The sequence below is a fragment of the Cervus elaphus genome, chromosome 29 (assembly GCF_910594005.1).
Source record: "Cervus elaphus chromosome 29, mCerEla1.1, whole genome shotgun sequence".
NCBI lineage: Eukaryota > Metazoa > Chordata > Mammalia > Artiodactyla > Cervidae > Cervus > Cervus elaphus.
In genome coordinates this window covers 44734952-44753896 of record NC_057843.1, presented here as the reverse complement: position 1 = coordinate 44753896, position 18945 = coordinate 44734952, and the positions used below count along the sequence as shown (strand labels likewise).

General features: G+C 38.5%; 1 protein-coding gene across 2 annotated transcripts in view; it reads right to left on the bottom strand.

Annotated features, from left to right (window-relative positions):
• SMC5 (structural maintenance of chromosomes 5) overlaps positions 1 to 18945 on the bottom strand; it is a 108021-nt gene that overhangs the window by 23549 nt on the left and 65527 nt on the right. For both annotated transcript variants that reach the window (XM_043891207.1, XM_043891206.1), the window contains exons 9-11: positions 13466 to 13721; positions 11420 to 11574; positions 8460 to 8573 (exon numbers count right to left, since the gene is read on the bottom strand). In XM_043891207.1, coding sequence (XP_043747142.1) covers positions 8460 to 8573; positions 11420 to 11574; positions 13466 to 13721 — 525 coding nt within the window. The remainder of the gene's footprint in view (positions 1 to 8459; positions 8574 to 11419; positions 11575 to 13465; positions 13722 to 18945) is intronic.

Genomic DNA, 18945 nt, shown 5'->3' with positions numbered 1-18945 from the left:
ATAAGTCATTAAAAAAATAGAGGAGTGTAGGCACAGATAAAACAATATTGGCCCTGAATCAATGGTATTAGTATGCAGCTCATTTAAGTTTAAAAATCTATTGTCTTAATGGTTACGCTAAATAAAATTGTATTATACAATGAGAAAGCAATTTCCTTTTCAATTCCCTTTCAATATTTCCAATCATACCAATGACATATGGTTCAGCATATCTTTAACTCCTTATTATGTCCTTTAAAACAAAATATCAGATTATCCGCTTTCAGGAAGCAACAACACAGATACAGGATTTACTAACACTGTTGTTCCTATTTTTACTGTTATGCAAATTATTTTTCTAATTTGGTAATGACATTATACTTCCTTTTAAAATATTTCATTTCGGGAACAAGAAGTGATTTAAAAAAAATTTAAACAATAGTATAGTTAGGACCTAGAAATGATAAAAATTGTGATGGCAGTACATGTGTGCTGTGTGTGCGAAGTCGCTTCGGTCGTGTTTGACTCTTTGCAACCCTACGGATTGTATCTCGCCAAGGTCCTCTGTCCATGGGATTCTCTAGGTAAGAACACTGGAGTGGGTTGCCATGCCCTCCTCCAGGGAATCTTCGAAACCCAGGGATCAAACTCTTGTCTCCTATGTCTCCAGCACTGCAAGCCGATTCCTTACCACTGAGCCACTGGAGAAACCCCATGCAGTACATGGTAGTGTATAAAAATGGCAACACTATGAAGAATTGTTTCCGCTTTGGCTCAGCCTCTTCATTCCTTCTGAAGCTATTTCTCTGCTCTTCTCCAGTAGCATGTTGGACATCTACCAAACTGGGGGGCTCATATTTCATTGTCATATCTTTTTGCCTTTTCATTCCGTTCATGGGGCTCTCAAGGCAAGAACGCCTAAGTGGCTTGCCATTCCCTTCTCCAGTGGACCACGTTTTGTCAGAACTCCCTACCATGACCTGTCCGTCTTGGTGGCCCTACGCAGCATGACCCATAATTTCACTGAGTTAGAGAAGGTTGTGATCCATGTGATCCGTTTGGCTAGATTTTTGCGATTGTGGTTTTCATTCTATCTGCCCTCTGATGGATGAGGAAGGAGACTTGTGGAAGCTTCCTGATGGGAGGGACTGGCTGTGGGGAAAACTGGGTCCTGTTCTGGTGGGCGGGGCCATGCTCCAGTAAATCTTTAATCCAATTTTCTGCTGATGGGTGGGGCTGTGTTCCCTCCCTGTATTGTGGCTTGAGGCCAAACTATGGTAGAGGTAATGGCAGTAACGGGAACCTCCTTCAAAAGGACATATGCCAATTTGTATGGAAATATAAAAAACCTCGAATAGCCAAAATAATCTTGAGAAAGAAGAATGGAACTGGAGGAATCAACCTGCCTGACTTCAGACTCTACTACAAAGCCACAGTCATCAAGACAGTATGGTACTGGCACAAAGACAGAAATATAGATCAATGGAACAGAATAGAAAGCCCAGAGATAAATCCACGAACCTATGGACACCTTATCTTTGACAAAGGAGGCAAGGATATACAATGGAAAAAAGACAACCTCTTTAACAAGTGGTGCTGGGAAAACTGGTCAACCACTTGTAAAAGAATGAAACTAGAACACTTTCTAACACCATACACAAAAATAAACTCAAAATGGATTAAAGATCTAAATGTAAGACCAGAAACTATAAAACTCCTAGAGGAGAACATAGGCAAAACACTCTCCGACATAAATCACAGCAAGATCCTCTATGACCCACCTCCCAGAATATTGGAAATAAAAGCAAAACTCAACAAATGGGACCTAATGAAACTTAAAAGCTTTTGCACTGCAAAGGAAACTATAAGTAAGGTGAAAAGACAGCCCTCAGATTGGGAGAAAATAATAGCAAATGAAGAAACAGACAAAGGATTAATCTCAAAAATATACAAGCAACTCCTGCAGCTCAATTCCAGAGAAATAAATGACCCAATCAAAAAATGGGCCAAAGAACTAAACAGACATTTCTCCAAAGAAGACATACAGATGGCTAACAAACACATGAAAAGATGCTCAACATCACTCATTATTAGAGAAATGCAAATCAAAACCACAATGAGGTACCATTACTCGCCAGTCAGGATGGCTGCTATCCAAAAGTCTACAAGCAATAAATGCTGGAGAGGGTGTGGAGAAAAGGGAACCCTCTTACACTGTTGGTGGGAATGCAAACTAGTACAGCCGCTATGGAAAACAGTGTGGAGATTTCTTAAAAAACTGGAAATAGAACTGCCATATGACCCAGCAATCCCACTTCTGGGCATACACACTGAGGAAACCAGATCTGAAAGAGACACGTGCACCCCAATGTTCATCGCAGCACTGTTTATAATAGCCAGGACATGGAAGCAACCTAGATGCCCATCAGCAGATGAATGGATAAGGAAGCTGTGGTACATATACACCATGGAATATTACTCAGCCATTAAAAAGAATTCATTTGAACCAGTCCTAATGAGATGGATGAAGCTGGAGCCCATTATACAGAGTGAAGTAAGCCAGAAAGATAAAGAACATTACAGCATACTAACACATATATATGGAATTTAGAAAGGTGATAACGATAACCCTATATGCAAAACAGAAAAAGAGACACAGAAATACAGAACAGACTTTTGAACACTGTGGGAGAAGGTGAGGGTGGGATATTTCAAAAGAACAGCATGTATACTATCTATGGTGAAACAGATCACCAGCCCAGGTGGGATGCATGAGACAAGTGCTCCGGCCTGGTGCACTGGGAAGACCCAGAGGAATCGGGTGGAGAGGGAGGTGGGAGGGGGGATCGGGATTGGGAATACATGTAAATCCATGGCTGATTCATATCAATGTATGACAAAACCCACTGGAAAAAAAAAAAAAAAAAAAAGGACATATGCCAGCATGCACTGCCTCCCAGGAATGCTGCAGTCAGAGGCCCAGCCCTGCGGTAGGCCACCACTGACCCACGCCTCTGCCAGGCTCCCAAACACACAGGTTAAGTCTGCCTCAGTCTCTTGTGGCATCACTGCTCCTTTCTCCTGGGTCCTGCTGTGCACAAGATTTTGCTTGTGTCCTCCAAGTGTCTCTGCTTCGCAGTCCTATGGAAGTCTGTAATCAAATCCCACTGTCCTTCAAAGTCAAATTCCCTGGGGATTCTCAGTCCCTTCGCTGGACCCCCAGGTTGGGAAGTCTGTTTTGGGGCCTAGAACTTTTGCACCAGTGATTCAGAACTTCTTTGGAACAGCTGTTCTCCAGTTTGGAGAAGAGTAGAGAAATACCTTCAGAAGGAATGAAGAAGCTGAGCCAAAGTGGAAACAATGCCCAGTTGTAGATGTGTCTGGTGGTGAAAGTAAAGTCCACTGCTCTAAAGAACAGTATTACATAGAAACCTGGAATGTTAGTTCCATGAATCAAGGTAAACTGGAAGTGGTCAAACAGAAGATGGCAGGAATGAACATGAACATTTTAGGAATCTGAACTGAAATGGACAGCAACAGGCGAGTTTAATTCAGATGACCACTATATCTACTACTGTAAGCAAGAATCCCTTAGAAAGAACGGAGTGGCCCTCACAGTCAACAAGAGAGACTGAAATGCAGTACTTGGGTGCAATCTCAAAAATGACAGAATGGTCTCTGTTTTCAAGGCAAACCATTCAATACCACAGTAATCCAAGTCTATGCCCCAACCACTAATGCTGAAGAAGCCTAAGTTGAACAATTCTATGAAGATCTACAAGACCTTCTAGAACTAACACCAAAAAAAAAAAAAATGTCCTTTTCATCATAGGGGACTGGAATGCAAAAGTAGGAAGTCAAGAGATACCTGGAGCAACAGGCAAGTTTGGTCCTGGAGTACAAAATGAAGCAGGGTAAAAGCTAACAGAGTTTTACCAAGAGAATGCACCGGTCATAGCTAACGCCCTCTTCCAACAACACAAGAGATGACCCTACACATGAACATCACCAGACAGTCAATACAGGAATCAGACTGTTTATATTCTTTGCAGGCGAAGATGGAGAAGCTCTATACAGTCAGCCAAAACAAAACAAGGAGCTAACTGTGGCTCACGTCATGAACTCCTTATTGCAAAATTCAGACTTAAACTGAAGAATGTAGGGAAAACCACTAGGCTATTTAGGTACTTCCTAAATCAAATTCCTTATGATTATACAGTGGAAGTGACAAATCAATGGAAGGGATTAGATTTGATAGACAGACTGCCTAAAGAACTATAGACAGAGGTTCGTCACACTGTACAGAGGTGGTAACCGAAACTATCCCCAAGCAAAAGAAATGCAGGAAGGCAAATGGTTGTCTGAGGAGACCTTGCAAATAGCCGAGTAAAGAAGAGAAGTGAAAGGTAAAGGAGAAAAGGAAAGATATACCCATCTGAATGCAGAGTTCCAAAGAATAGTAAGGAGAGATAAGAAAGCCTTTCTAAGTGAACAATGCAAAGAAACAGAGGAAAACAATAGAATGGGAAAGATTAGAGATCTCTTCAAGAAAATTAGAGACACCAAGGGAACATTTCATGCAAAGATGGGCACAATAAAGGACAGAAAGAGTACAGACCTAACAGAAGCAGAAGATATTAAGAAGAGGTGGCAAGAATATGGGCTTCCCTTGTGGTTCAGCTGGTAAAGAATCTACTTGCAATGTAGGTGACCTGGGTTTGATCCCTGGGTTGGGAAGATCCCTTGGAGAAGGGCACGGCTACCCACTCCAGTATTCTGGCCTGGAGAATTCCATGGACCATACAGGCAATGAGGTTGCAGAGTCAGACACACAGGCAAGAGTACACAGAAAAACCATACAAAAAAGATCTTCATGACCCATATAACCACGATGGTGTGATCACTCACCTAGAGCTAGACATCCTGGAGTGTGAAGTCAAATGGGCTTTAGGAAGCATCATTACGAACAAAACTAGTGGAAGTGATAGAATTCCAGCTAAGCTATTTCAAATCCTAAAGGATGATGCTGTTAAAGTGCTGCACTCAATATGCCAGCAAATCTGGAAAACTCAGCAGTCACAGGACTGGAAAAGGTCAGTTTTCATTCCTATTCCCAAAACAGACAAGGCCAAACAATGTTCAAACTACTGCACAACTGCACTCATTTCACATGCTTGCAAGATAATGCTCAAAATCCTTCAAGCTAGGCTTCAACAGTATGTGAACCAAGAACTTCCAGATGTACAAGTTGGATTTAGAAAAAGCAGAGGAACCAGAGATCAAACTGCCAACATCCACTGGATCATAGAAAAAGCAAGAGAATTCCAGAAAAATATCTACTGCTTCACTGACTATGCTAAAGCCTTTGACTGTGTGAAAGTAAAAGTGAAGTCGCTCAGTTGTGTCCAACTCTTTGCAACCCCATGAACTGCAGCCTAACAAGCTCCTCCGTCCATGGGATTTTCGAGCCAAGAATACTGGGGTGGGTTGCCATTTCCTTCTCCAGAAGATCTTCCCAACCCAGGGATTGAACCCAGGTCTCCCACATTGTGACTGTGTGGATCACAACAAATTGTGGAAAATTTTTCAAGAGATGGGAATACCAGACCGCCTTGCCTGCCTCCTGTGAAACCTGTACGCAGGTCAAGCAACAGTGAAAACCAGATATGGAACAACAGAATGGTTCAAAATTGGGAAAGGAGTACATCAAGGCTGTATACTGTCACCCCGCTCATCTAACTCCTATGTAGAGTACATGATGTAAAATGTCGGGCTGCATGAAGCATAACCTGAAATCAAGATTGCTGGGAGAAATATCAATAACCTAAAGATACGAAGATGACACCACCTTAATGGCAGAAAGCAAAGAGGAATTAAAGAGCCTCTTGATGAAAGAGGAGAATGAAAAAGTTGGCTTAAAATTCAACATTCAAAAAACTAAGATCATGGCATCTAGTACCATCACTTCATGGCAAACAGATGGGGAAACAACAGAAACAGAGACAGACTTTATTTTTGGGGGGCTCCAAAATCACTGCAAATGGTGACTACAGCCATGAAATTAAAAGACACTTGCTCCTTGGTAGAAAAGCTATGACAAAGCTAGACAGTCTATTTAAAAGCAAAGACATTACTTTGATGACAAAGGTCCACATAGTCAAATATGCTTTTTCCAGTAGCCATGTATGGATGTGAGAGCTGGACAATAAAAAAGGCTGAGTGCCAAAGAACTCATGCCTTTGAACTGTGGTTCAAAGGCTCAGTTGGAGCCTTTGAAGGAGGTTGGAGAAGACTCCTGATAGTCCCTTGGACAACAAGGAAATCAAACCAGACAATCCTAAAGGAAATCAGTCCTGAACATTCATTGGAAGGACTAATGCTGAAGCTGAGGCTCCAATACTTTGGCCACCTGATAGGAAGAGCTGATTCACTGGAAAAACCCTGATGCTGGCAAAGATTGAAAGCAGTAGGAGAAGGGGACCACAGGGGATGAGATGGCTGGATGGCGTCATCAACTCAATGGACATGGGTTTAAGCAAACTCTGGGAAATAGTGAAGGACAGGGAAGCTCAATGTGCTGCAGTTCATGGGGTCACAAAGAGTCTGACACAACTGAGTGACTGAACATCAACACAGTTGAGCAACTGGTTTGTAAGTTACCAAAGGATGGGAAATGGTACTCTAGAAGATATAATTACAGGAGGAGATTACATACAATAAACTTCATAATTTAAAATACACACACAAAAAATCACACATGTAAGCAGTTCTAGTCCTAATGATGAAATGCAATGGATAGTTCTCATAATACAAGAAAAATAAAAGGTCAAATTTCCTGGAAACTATGTCATATTGTCATATTGGGGCTTCCCTGGTGGTTCAGTGGTAAAAGAATCTGCCTGCCAATGCAGGAGATGCAAGAGACACAGGTTTGATCCCTTGGTTGGGAACATGCCCTAGAGAAGGGAATGGCAACCCACTCCAGTATTCTTGCCTGGGAAATCCCATGAACAGAGGAGCATGGTGGGCGACAGTCATGGAGTCACAAAAGAGGTGGACACGACTTAGTGACTAAACAAAAAATGTCTCATTATAAGGTTCAAATTCTTAGCACAGAGGAAGCATGAGTTTCTGAGGCAAATCCAGTTACTCAGTGTAGGCTAGGCTGGTCATCTGCAAAACAGAAATCATCTAATTATACCTGACTCCAGGCCCTTCACACTGTGCCATGTCTTACAGACTTGTCATCCAAGTAAACTACTTTTTCAGTGACATCAGGTCAAGAACCCAACTGTTTAGACTTAAATAGCTCTAAATACACAAATGCTTAATTTTTTGGAGTCCATTTTATACTTCCGTAGATTCAGCCTTTTTATCTGGTCATCATATATTCACATTCCCTGCCAACTCCCAAACCAGAAGGAGGTCAATACAGTGAATGTCAAAGAAAGTAAAGATTTTTTTCCAGTAACTTGTGTACCAGAGAAACAGAGGACCACTTAAGCTGATTCAGGGTCCTGTCCTTACTTAGACTTACTAGAAAAAGTTAAACCAAAACAAAATCTAAACGTCATCTTTCCAGGGTTTTTTAAAAAACAGAAGGCATATTGCAAAAGGAAAAGGAAATCTTACTGACAAAATAGTTAACATACATAGCTCACAATACATATTAATATTATACAGTGAAAACTATAGTACCTAACACTGCTCTTAACTTTTTCATTTAATAAGTTATTTAATCATCATGACCAGATTTTGGAGTAGACATTACTCCATTTTATAGTGAAGAAACTAAGAAACAAAGCATTGAGTTTTTGAAAACAGCAGCAAAGCCAGAATTCAAAGTCTGGTAGCCTGTCTGTTGAGTCTATGCTCATAACTAAGCCATGTTGGTTTCTAGTGGCTTAGATTCTTGGTCAGTGGTGTTTTTCTAGTCAGATATAGGATTCTCACTCTTTTTAAAGTTTTATTTATTTGGTTGCACCATGCAGCCCATGGGACCGCAATTCACCAACCAGGGACTGAACCTGTACTCCCTGCACTGGAAGTGCAGTCTTACCCACTGGACCATCATGGAAGTGCAGATGTTTTATTTATAAGAAGAAGCAATATTATATTAATTCCCTCTCCAAAGAAAAACTGAGTTCATTCCAATACATTTCCAAAAAGGATGTCCAAGACCAAAGGCTCATCATTAAGATGTTTCTTTTTCTTAATGTGACATAATTACTTTATATTAATTCCAAATTATAATTTCAAAATATGTTACAGATGGAATTATGGCCTGTTTGTCCTCTTGTAAAACAAATTCCATTCTCAATAATGGCACAGAAAAGAAATTAGTGAATTTGAATGATTTTATACAAGAGTTATTGCTGGCAAAATAGGCCATTATCATTTTTTGCTCCAGGATGAAGTTAAAAACTCAAGCACTGGAAAATAAGTGTGAAGTGAGTTAAAATATGCTGGTCAGTACTTGCCTCTTTGAGGAAAACCTCCATATCTTCTTGACTTTCAAACACAAAAGCTCTCAGGTCATTTGATGGAATATGATTTTCAATGTATTTGGCATTTTTATTATCTTTCATATTTATCTATACAAAACAAAAAGAAAAGCTGATTTTCATGATACCCAAACTGATTACTAGAATGTAACTATATCTAACTTAGATTTATTTAATTAGGTTAAATTCAATCCTTGAGAAAAAAGTAGATCAAAAAAGAACAGTTTGGTATTGAAGAGTCAACATCTTAAAACACCTGTTTCACTTACTGTCCATACATAGTAAATAAAGCAAAAGCTAAGACTTTAACAGCACCTAATGCATACTGTCTTTAAGAGAAATTCATACTATCCATAGCAAAAACTAATTAGTATAAAAACACAAAGGCCTAAATAAAATTTTGAGACTAATGAAAAAAACTTGCTATGGATTAATTATAACTATTAGTGCTTTCAAGAGAAACCTTAGGTTTATACTACAAGAGCATAAACTTAATCACTTATTTTAAAAATACTGACCAACAGACATTTCTGCATGTGAGGCTCAGTGCTATGGAAAATACTAAGATATCAATAGTTCAAGAGCTAGGACTCTAGGATCCAACAGATGTCACTTCCATTCCTATCCTGATCTTGATCAAGTACCACCTAAATCTCTGAAAGCTTTAGCTACTTCATCTGTAAAATGGGTAAACAGTTTATATTTCATGGGACTTAAAGTGGATTAAAAGAAATAATATAAAAAAATTAGTACAGTGCTTGTCACATAAATTATTGGTCAGTATTACTTGAAATGACAGAGTATCAATCAGTATAGAAACATGGGAAAACTGATACACAAACAGAAAAAAAAAATCACAGCCATATAGAATATTGTTACACAGACATAAACGCTATAGACATTAGATGCCTATTGTTCCATAATTTTTTGGTATAAACTACTTTGTTGGAAGGAATGGAAAAAATGAAAAAAAATAAAGTGGGTAAAGTAACCCCAATATCACCATAGGAAAATGTCTTTTTTTTTTTTTTTAAATAGATAAGCCAATCTAGGACTTAGCTCTCAATATCATTCTCCCCCAGGATACACTTATCAGAGATTTTCTGCCATATCAGACTCTGGGGCCCACACATTCTGTAAGTTGGTTACATGGACATCTAACTCTGAGATGAATTTCACCTGCTTGTTTAGGTAATGAATCTCAAAGAAGCCACATAAGTAGGGGTCATTTTTGTCACTGGTCAGTTCCTGCATTTCCTGTAGTAATTGACAATTTTTTCCAAGTGTATACACATTCCATTGCTGATATCCTGAAGGAAGATTTGGCCACCCTGTTGGTTTTGCACCTTGATCAGCTTTTTAGTGAACTCTTACTCCTTATGAGATTAGTGAAGAAAATATTTGGCAAAATTCTATCAAAGCCACATCTTCACAAAATACTAAGACATAGACAGGTACCCATAGGAGGTGTAGCACTCCAAGATGTTCTGGTAGTTAACGGCAGACTCCTGTTTCGCTATTTTTTTAAAATGAAACCTTTCTAATATCTATCCTGTAATCTGTTTTAAAATTCATGAATGTATCATAAATGCCCCCCTTATATTAGTAAATAGAGACCTGTGGCAACACTTTAAGGTCTATGGAAGTAGAGTTAAGTGTGGGCAGGATACAGCTGGAAGGAGGTGGTAGGAAAGGTAAAAGGTTATTCCAGGAAAGGATAAAATAACAGAGTATCTCCCTTTATCTCAGACTCAAATGTAATTTAAAAAGTAAATACATGCCAGCTAGTAATCTGACTTGGTGACTGACTACTATCAGGAAATCAAGTGACAAAAAGATGACAGTATTTTGAGGTTGGCATTTTAATAAAAAATCTGTTGAAAATAACACTTGCATTATAATTTATTATACTAACAGTCACGTATTTTTCTCGTGTTTTCTTTCAATCCTTACTAGATTAATAAAAACAATAATGTCTGCATCCAAAAGAGGTATTCCCTTCCTGATCTGGCAAAAATATTCTAACAGTACATATTTGAGCAAGAAGAGAACACAGTATCATGCATACTAGTTTTGCTAATACGATGCACGTTATAATAAAAGACAAAGAACTATATGAAATGATTTTGAATAAAGTGTATTACAAACAGGAGTTACAGAAAACAGAACTTGTCATGAATCCTGCAAGGATCTGCAATGAATTCTTTCCCAAAGTTAAAAAACAATCACCTAGTAAAAATGATCCTTTTATCGTTTTGGGGTAACTTTTAATGTCTAACATATCATTAGCAAAGTGTTTTTATCTTTTCATTCCTCCTCACAGCCCAACTTACTATTATAAATATTTTAGATGGAAATCTTCCTATTAAATCCACACCCACATTTCATTAAATAATTTACCAAATACAGCCTGCCCTATTCTTGATGACCCATGGTCACCAATAAGACCTATCAAATGTTTATGAAGTCAATAAATTTGTTGGCTTTGACTCTCAGAATCCTCAGAATGCTTCATTTTTGTAGCAGATGATTTTCTTGTCTATCCTGTCAGATACCCCCTTATCAGTAGCATATATTTACAGAAGTTTTCTACCCCTTTGGCAGAATTTACTATACTGCCTATTATAACTGAAAAATTATAACAACAATTGCCAAAGGAACCAGCTAACCAAGTTTATACATGATTCTTGGATAATAAGCTGCCAGTTTCATACTTCTATCAAAAAACAGTTGAAAAGTTTATTATCAAAGACCCTTTAAAAAGGGTGCAGATTCAGCAGCATATCAGATCTCATGTGCAGATTCAGCAGCATACCAGATGCCACAAGTCTACTAATAGAAAACTAGGGTGTTAATAAGACTAAGAATTCTTAAATCAACAAAATCTATAATGATTATAATAAAACAGATATTACTAAGGTGAACAAATTTCTTACCGTGAGCATTATGGGCTCACAGACTCTTTGTTTAAATTTGTCTCTATTATTTCTTAGCCATAAAACAGCATCATAGGTATCACGATATCTCTGTCTCAGTTTATCTTCTTTTTGATTCATAAGATTGTCAAAACGTACAATATGATCATCTACACCTAAAATTGGAAAAAAAAAAAAAAGCATTATTTCTCTGAAAACTTTAATTAGTAAAAATAACCTATTAATAATACAAGAGTATCTTGGATCTGAAAGCTATAAATATCACTAAATATCACTCAGCAAGTATCCAGCATAGTGAAAAAGACCCACTGTGGACAAGTCATTCTCAAATTTCCAAACATCTGGGATAAAAGATGATCTTTAAGGTATCAAAAATAAACAGGTCATGTACAAAATAATGAGAAAACACTAGACTTCCTATCAAAAAACAATCACAATAGGTGTTCAAAATTCTGAGAAAAATTGTTTTCAGGCCAGATTTTTATATACAACAAAAAAGGGGGGTAACAGAACAAATATTTTCAGGGATGCAAAGACTCAATTCTCAAATATCTCTTCCTAGGAGGCTACCTGAAGATGTACTCTTGGAAAATAAGGAATTAAAAAAAAAAAAAAATGAAAACACAGAATTCAGCAATAGCTTTTTATCCAACACAGAAAAGGTGTGAGACAAGTCCTAGGTATCAGTCATGTAACAGACCTTGAGAACAATCAGTTTAGATGGGAGGGGGAAGACAGAAGGTTTCAGAACTCGAAGATAATTTTGTTCCCAATTAAGGAAATGCCAAACTAAATGGCATTTCTAAAATATGGTAAATTAAAATCCTTAAAAAAAATTATCAATGAATGGAAATTAGGTCATAATACACTACCTGGCTCTGTTGTGAACAAGTTTTACTGTTGTAATAACATAATACTTAGTATTTCTAGCTGTTAGAATTAACCCATAAACAGAACATGTAACATTTAATTATGGTTCTCAATAAAATATATTTCAGCCTTTAAACTATAAAAACCAGAGAACACATTACACTGGAGAAGGAAATGGCAACCCACTCCAAGTATTCTTGCCTGGGAAATCCCATGGACAGAGGAGCCTGGCGGGCTACAGTCCATGGGGTCAAAAAAAAAAAAAAAAAAACACCAGAGTACACATTACAGATTTAGATTATGAGAAAGGAGGAAAGTAAAAAGGAAGTCTGGGAGCACCAATATTTTTAGCTTATAAATATGCAATCAAGCATTATCAACAAGTGCTAAATGGCAAAAAAAAGAGTAAGAATATTTATAGTAAGTCACATTAATATATGTTATGATTACTAATATTAAAATAATAATCCCACTTGAGGAATTACAACAATAGGTAAGGGAGGTGTCATGAATTGAAATCCACATCTAAAGTAACAAACTATTAAAAGATGATATCTAAAGTTGATTAACCAAGACATGGAGAAACAAAAATGTGATTAAGATATATGAAAAAACACTAGAAAAAAAATTACTGAAATAGAGAGTGCTTACTCTTGACAGTGGATCAGGAAGTTGTCTTATCTAGTTTTGTCTTCTCTTAAAACCACACACCTAGCATTTTGCTAAATATATTTTAAAATGTTTTTTAACTGATCTCAGTCTTATATACTGAGAAGACAGAATGTAAGATTTCCTCTGTTTGAACAATGATCTAGCCATATGATCTACAGGAAAAAAAAAATTATGAAACTGGAGAGGCTTCAAGGAATAAAGCTAACAGAAGGTTGTGAAAGCTAGAATAAAGAGCTTAAATTTGACCTGAGAAGTAACAGAAAACTGAGTGACTGTACAGAAAATAAAGTATTTTTAGGGAATTAAATCAACTGCCATAATCTGATCTAAAACAGTGGTTTGCTAGTGGCAAACCATTACACAATAGATACAGGTATTAAATAAGTCTCCTCAACAAGCAGAGCTGAACATTTAGACATGATCAGGGAAAGAAGAAAGCCCATCAACAGAGACATATCTTCCATTTTATTAACATGTCTTCACCCTAAGTTTAGTAAAACTTACTCCTCTTCTCCTTCTCTAGAGTTTCCCTCTCTCTTCGCTTATCAATTATCTCGCTTTCGCATAATGCCTTTTCATCTTGAACTCGTCTCAGATCATTTGTAATGGCATCAATTTGGGGCTGAAGATTCTCACAGTTTTCTGTGGTCTTCAGTTCATTTTGCAAATCTTCTATCATTTTGCGGGTGTTACTTATTCTCCTCTGTCGGTCATGCTCTTCATTTTGTTTTACTGTTAAAGCCTGCTGAAGCTCCTCAATCTAATAAAACAAAAGCAGATTAGTATTAGAGATTGTTTTTTCTCCTGGTTTATAAGGTTTTTATAGTGATAATAGTTTTAAAAATGCAAACACTCTAAGAACATGGGTTTTTTTCTCACTAAAAGGTATCCTGCTAGAATTAGACTGCTGCTCCTACCAACTACTTGTCTCTTTATTTCTTCAGTAATACATACCAAGTATCCAGAGCAGTGCTTAGTATATAGTAGCATTTATTATATATTTGCTGAATAAGCAAAATATTTATAAAGCCAATCAGCAGATCTCTAAATATTTACAGAAGATTTTACATACATCATAAAGCTGAAAATAGTCATATGGTACAACAGACATTAAATAAAGCAGTAATAACAGAAACGATGATGAAGATTATATCCTACTAATTTTAAACCAAAATAAACCATTTTCTTTCAGTTACTTTCTACTAGTTTGTCAAATTAATATTTTAAGATTTCAATCCTAATCTATATGTTCATGTTCAGGGTACATGTGTGCTAAGTTGCTTCAGTTGTGTCCTACTCTTTGCAACCTTATGGATTGCAGCCTGCCAGGCTACTCTGTGCATGGGATTCTCCAGGCAAGAATACTGGAGTGGGTTGCTGTGAACTTCTCCAGGGGATCTTTGCAAATTTGGGTTGGTATCAATTTTCCTTTTTAAAAGTTTAGCTTTGACAGTATCAGACAATGAACTGAATATATGCCAAAAATCCCTCTCCTACAACAAACACACAGAAGAAAAAATATTTGAAAAAAATAAGATATATGTATGTGTGTGTGTGTATGTGACTGAAAATTAACAATGTTCAACGGGCTTGAAAGAAGGAAGCAGACAAGAAGCCACAGTGTTCAGCCAGGAAGCCCATGTTTTAGGAGACTAAACTGGCATGGGAGACAAGGATGGAATTAAGAATACACCAAACACATGAGGAAGTCCAAGTCAATCAAAAAGGGACAAGAAATTTAATAAATATAACTTCTGCAATCCCAGCAAAAGAGACCACCAAGCTACCAAAAACCACTGAGCTGCTGAAAAAATTTTATACCAAGAAGTATCTTGACACTGACCTGAAAAACTGAAAAGCAACCTGATGGTACCCTGTCCTTCTAGCTAAGTTTTGAGTTCTATCTTTAACTCATTCAACACCTTCATCCAACAAACTACCATAACTAACCAATTCTGTATACCCAAGTTCAGCTCAGGCACAGTAAGTCTAAGCCTCTTAGATAATCCATGTTCACTAGGATACTATCCACATACTGCTCTGTATATTTAATTTCTCTGAAAGTCCTCTCTTCTTGTTCTAAGTAAAATTTGGTGATTGCTGGAAGACACTTCTCCCTGGAGCCCTTTCAAATGGTGACCTTTTCCTGCCATAATCCTTCAGGACACTTCAGGACTCAGGTGGGGAGGGTGTCCTCATTAATCTCCACTGTACTACTTTCTCCGTTAACTAAGCCCCACTTCAGATCCTTTGAAGACCATGCAATCAGACGTTATCACCCATTATCTTTGCTATGTTAACTACCTCCCTCAAAATCCTTCCTCAACCCCTTCATTCAATCATGACTTTAGCACCTGACTATGACTACCTTTTCTCTCCATCATTATGCTGGCCATCACCATATTTCAACATACATACAGAAAACCAGTTTAAGTCTTTGGCCTCTGTGTTCCTTGACTTCTTCAACTTCAACCGTCTTTTCCTAAACACCACCTCAGCCAACCTCTCCTATGGTTATATTTAATGATATCTATGGTTGTATCTCTAACTAGATCATGTAGATCACCAAAAATTCACACCACCTCCGAAAACTCTACTTCCACAATCCTACTCTTTGATCACCGCCTTCCTCCCCTTCCATTTTACATCCATGGTATTACAACTATTGTTTGACTACACAGAGTCCTGCAAACCACAGAGCCTACTATCTTTCACCATCAACCGCCCCCCTCATTTCTTTCCCTTCACCTGCTGAGGTTCCACAACTCAGCATGAGAATCACTCCCATACAAAGACCTCCTGACTCTGCACCATTCCTAATTCACATTAGCAAGGGAAAAGGTCAGTCCTTATTAAACCTAAATATATACCTTCTATTTATCTGGATCTAAACAACTGAACTAATTGGAGAAATTTCTGAAAACAGGTCTTAATTCAAATTTATGGCCACATAACTTAAACAGGCACTCAGAACTCCCCCCAAAAACTACTGCATTTGTCTAATAAATGTATGCTCTCATTCTGAGATGAATTCACATCTTCTCCTCCCTCCTCAATCCAATATTGCTAAATGCTATCTACTCACTCAGTTAATATGAGACACTGTCTCAGATCTCATTAACAGCAGTGTTAAAAGCAGACTACTCTGATCAGAGTACTTCCCTCCTTTTAAAACCATCACCCTACCTCCAAGTATAATCACTCTGCTTTACCTTATACAATATAAGAGTTCTTACAGCTACCTAAATCTAACCCTCCAAGCAATATTTCCCAAGTTATTCATGGTGAAAGAACAGTAAAAAAATTATTGGCAACCACAAGTCAACTTTTATCGATTGTTGTTCAGATGCTAAATCATGTCTAACTCTTTGTGACCCCATGGATAGCACTCAAGGCTTCCCTGTACTTCATCATATCCCAGAGTTTGGTCAAACTCATGTCCACTGAGTCCGTGATGCCATCATCTCATCCTCTATTGTCCCCTTCTTCTCCTGCCCTCAATCTTTCCCAGCATCAGGGTCTTTTCCAATGAGTCAAGTTCTTTACATCAGGTGGTCAAAGTATTGGAACTTCAGCTTCAGCATCAGTCATTCCGATGAATACTCAGGATTGATTTCCTTTAGGATTGACTGGTTTGATCTCCTTGTTGTCCAACAGACTCTCAAGAATCTTCTCCAACACCACAGTTAGAAAGCATGAATTCTTCAGTGCTCAGTCTTCTTTATGGTCCAACTCTCACATCTGTACATGACTACTGGGAAAACCATATAGCTTTAAGTAGACAGACCTTTGACAGCAAAGTAATGTCTCTGCTCTTTTGTATGATGTCTAGGTCTGTCACAGCTTTTCCAAGAAGCAAGCATCTTTTAATTTCACAGCTGCAGTTACCATCCACAGTGATTTTGGACTGCAAAAAAAGTCTGTCACTGTTTCCATTGTTTCCCCTTCTATTTGCCATGAAGTGGTGGGACTGGATGACACAATCTTAGTTTTTTGAATGTTGATTTTCAACCCAGCAATTTCACTCCCCTCTTTCACCTTCATCAAGAAGTTCTTTAGTTCCTCTTTCACTTTCTGTCATAAGGGTGGTATCATCTGTATATCTCAGGTTATCGATATTTCTCGTGGCAATCTTGACTCCAGCTTTTGTTTCATCCAGCCTGGAATTTCACATGATATACTCTGCATATCAGTTAAATAAGCAGGGTGATAAAATACAGCCTTGACACACTCCTTTCCCAATTCTGAAACAAGTATGTTGTTCCATGTACAGTTCTAACTATTGCTTCTTGACCTGCATACAGGTTTCTTAGGAGGCAGGTAAGATGGTCTGGTACCCCCATCTCTTTAAGAAGTTTCCACAGTTTGCTTTGATCCATACAGTAAAAGGCTTTAGTGTGGTCAATAAAGCAGAAGTAGATGTTTTTCTGGAATTCTCTTCCTTTCTCTATGATCCAGTGGATGTTGGCAATTTGATTTCTGGTTCTTATGTCTTTTCTAAATCCAGCTTGTACATCTGGAAGTTTTCGGTTCACATACTACTGAAGTCTAGCTTGAAGGATTTTGATGATTACTTTGCTAGCATGTGAAATATAAGAAACTGCGCATTAGTGTGAACATTCTTTGGCATTACCCTTCTTCAGGATGGGAATGAAAACTGACCTTTTCCAGGTCAAAACCCTGTGGGCACCAAGAACCAGGATAAACAAGCAGTGACCCCACAAGAGACTGAGCCAGACTTGCCTGTGAGTCTTCAGAAGACTCTGGTGGAGGTGTGGTCAGCAGTGGCCTGCAGCAGGGTCAGGGGCACTGACTGCAGCAGCCCTGGGAGGTGTGGCAAGCTGGCGTAAGTCCTTTTGGGAAGGTCGCCTTTATCCCTACCATAGTTTGCCCTTAGGTCAAACTACAGGGACGGAACACAGCCCCATCAGTTAGCAGAAAATTGGATTAAAGATTTACTGAGAACAGCCTTACCCACCAGTTCAGTTCAGTCACTCAGTCATATCCGACCCTTTTGACCCCATGGACTGTAGCACGCCAGGCCTCTCTGTCCAGCACCAACTCCTGGAGCTTGCTCAAACTCATGTCCATTGAGTCGGTGATGCCATCCAATCATCTCATCCTCTGTCGTCCTCTTCTCCTGCCTTCAATCCTTCCCAGCAACATGGTCTTTTCCAATGAGTCAGTTCTTCAGATCAGGTGGCCAAAGTACTGAAGCTTCAGCACCAGTGTTTCCAATGAATATGCAGGACTGATCTCCTTTAGGATTGACTCTTTTGATCTCCTTGCAGTCCAAGGGACTCTCAAGAGTCTTCTTCAACACCACAGTTCAACAGTATCAATTCTTCAGCACTCAGCTTTCTTTATAGTCCAACTCTCACATCTATACATGACTACTGGAAAAACCATAGCTTTGACTAGATGGACCTTTGTTGGCAAAGTAATGTCTCTGCTTTTTAATAAGCTGTCTAGGTTGGTCATAGCTTTCCTTCCAAGGAGCAAAAAAAAAAAAACCTCAAATCACTGCCCACCAGAGTAAGATGCAGTTTTCCCCACAGCCAGTCCCTCCTATCAGGAAGCTTTCACAAGCCTCTTATCCTCATTCATCAGAGAGCAGATAGAATGAAAACCACAATCACATAAAACGAACCAAACTGATCACATGGATTACAGCCTTGTCTAACTTAATGAGACTATGAGCCACGTGGTGTAGGGCCACCCAAGAAAGATCATCTGCATATGTGAGGTTGTTGGTTTTTCTCCCAACGATATTGATTCAAGCTTGTAATTCATCCAGCCTGGCATTTTGCATGACATACTCTGCATGTAATTTAAATAAGCAGGGTGACAGTATAGGGCCTTGATGTACTCCTTTCCCAATCTGGAAGCAGTCAGTTGTTCCATGTCTTTTTCTAGCTACTGCTTCTTGACCCACATACAGGTTTCTCAGGAGACAGGTGCAGTGGTCTGGTACTTGCATGTCG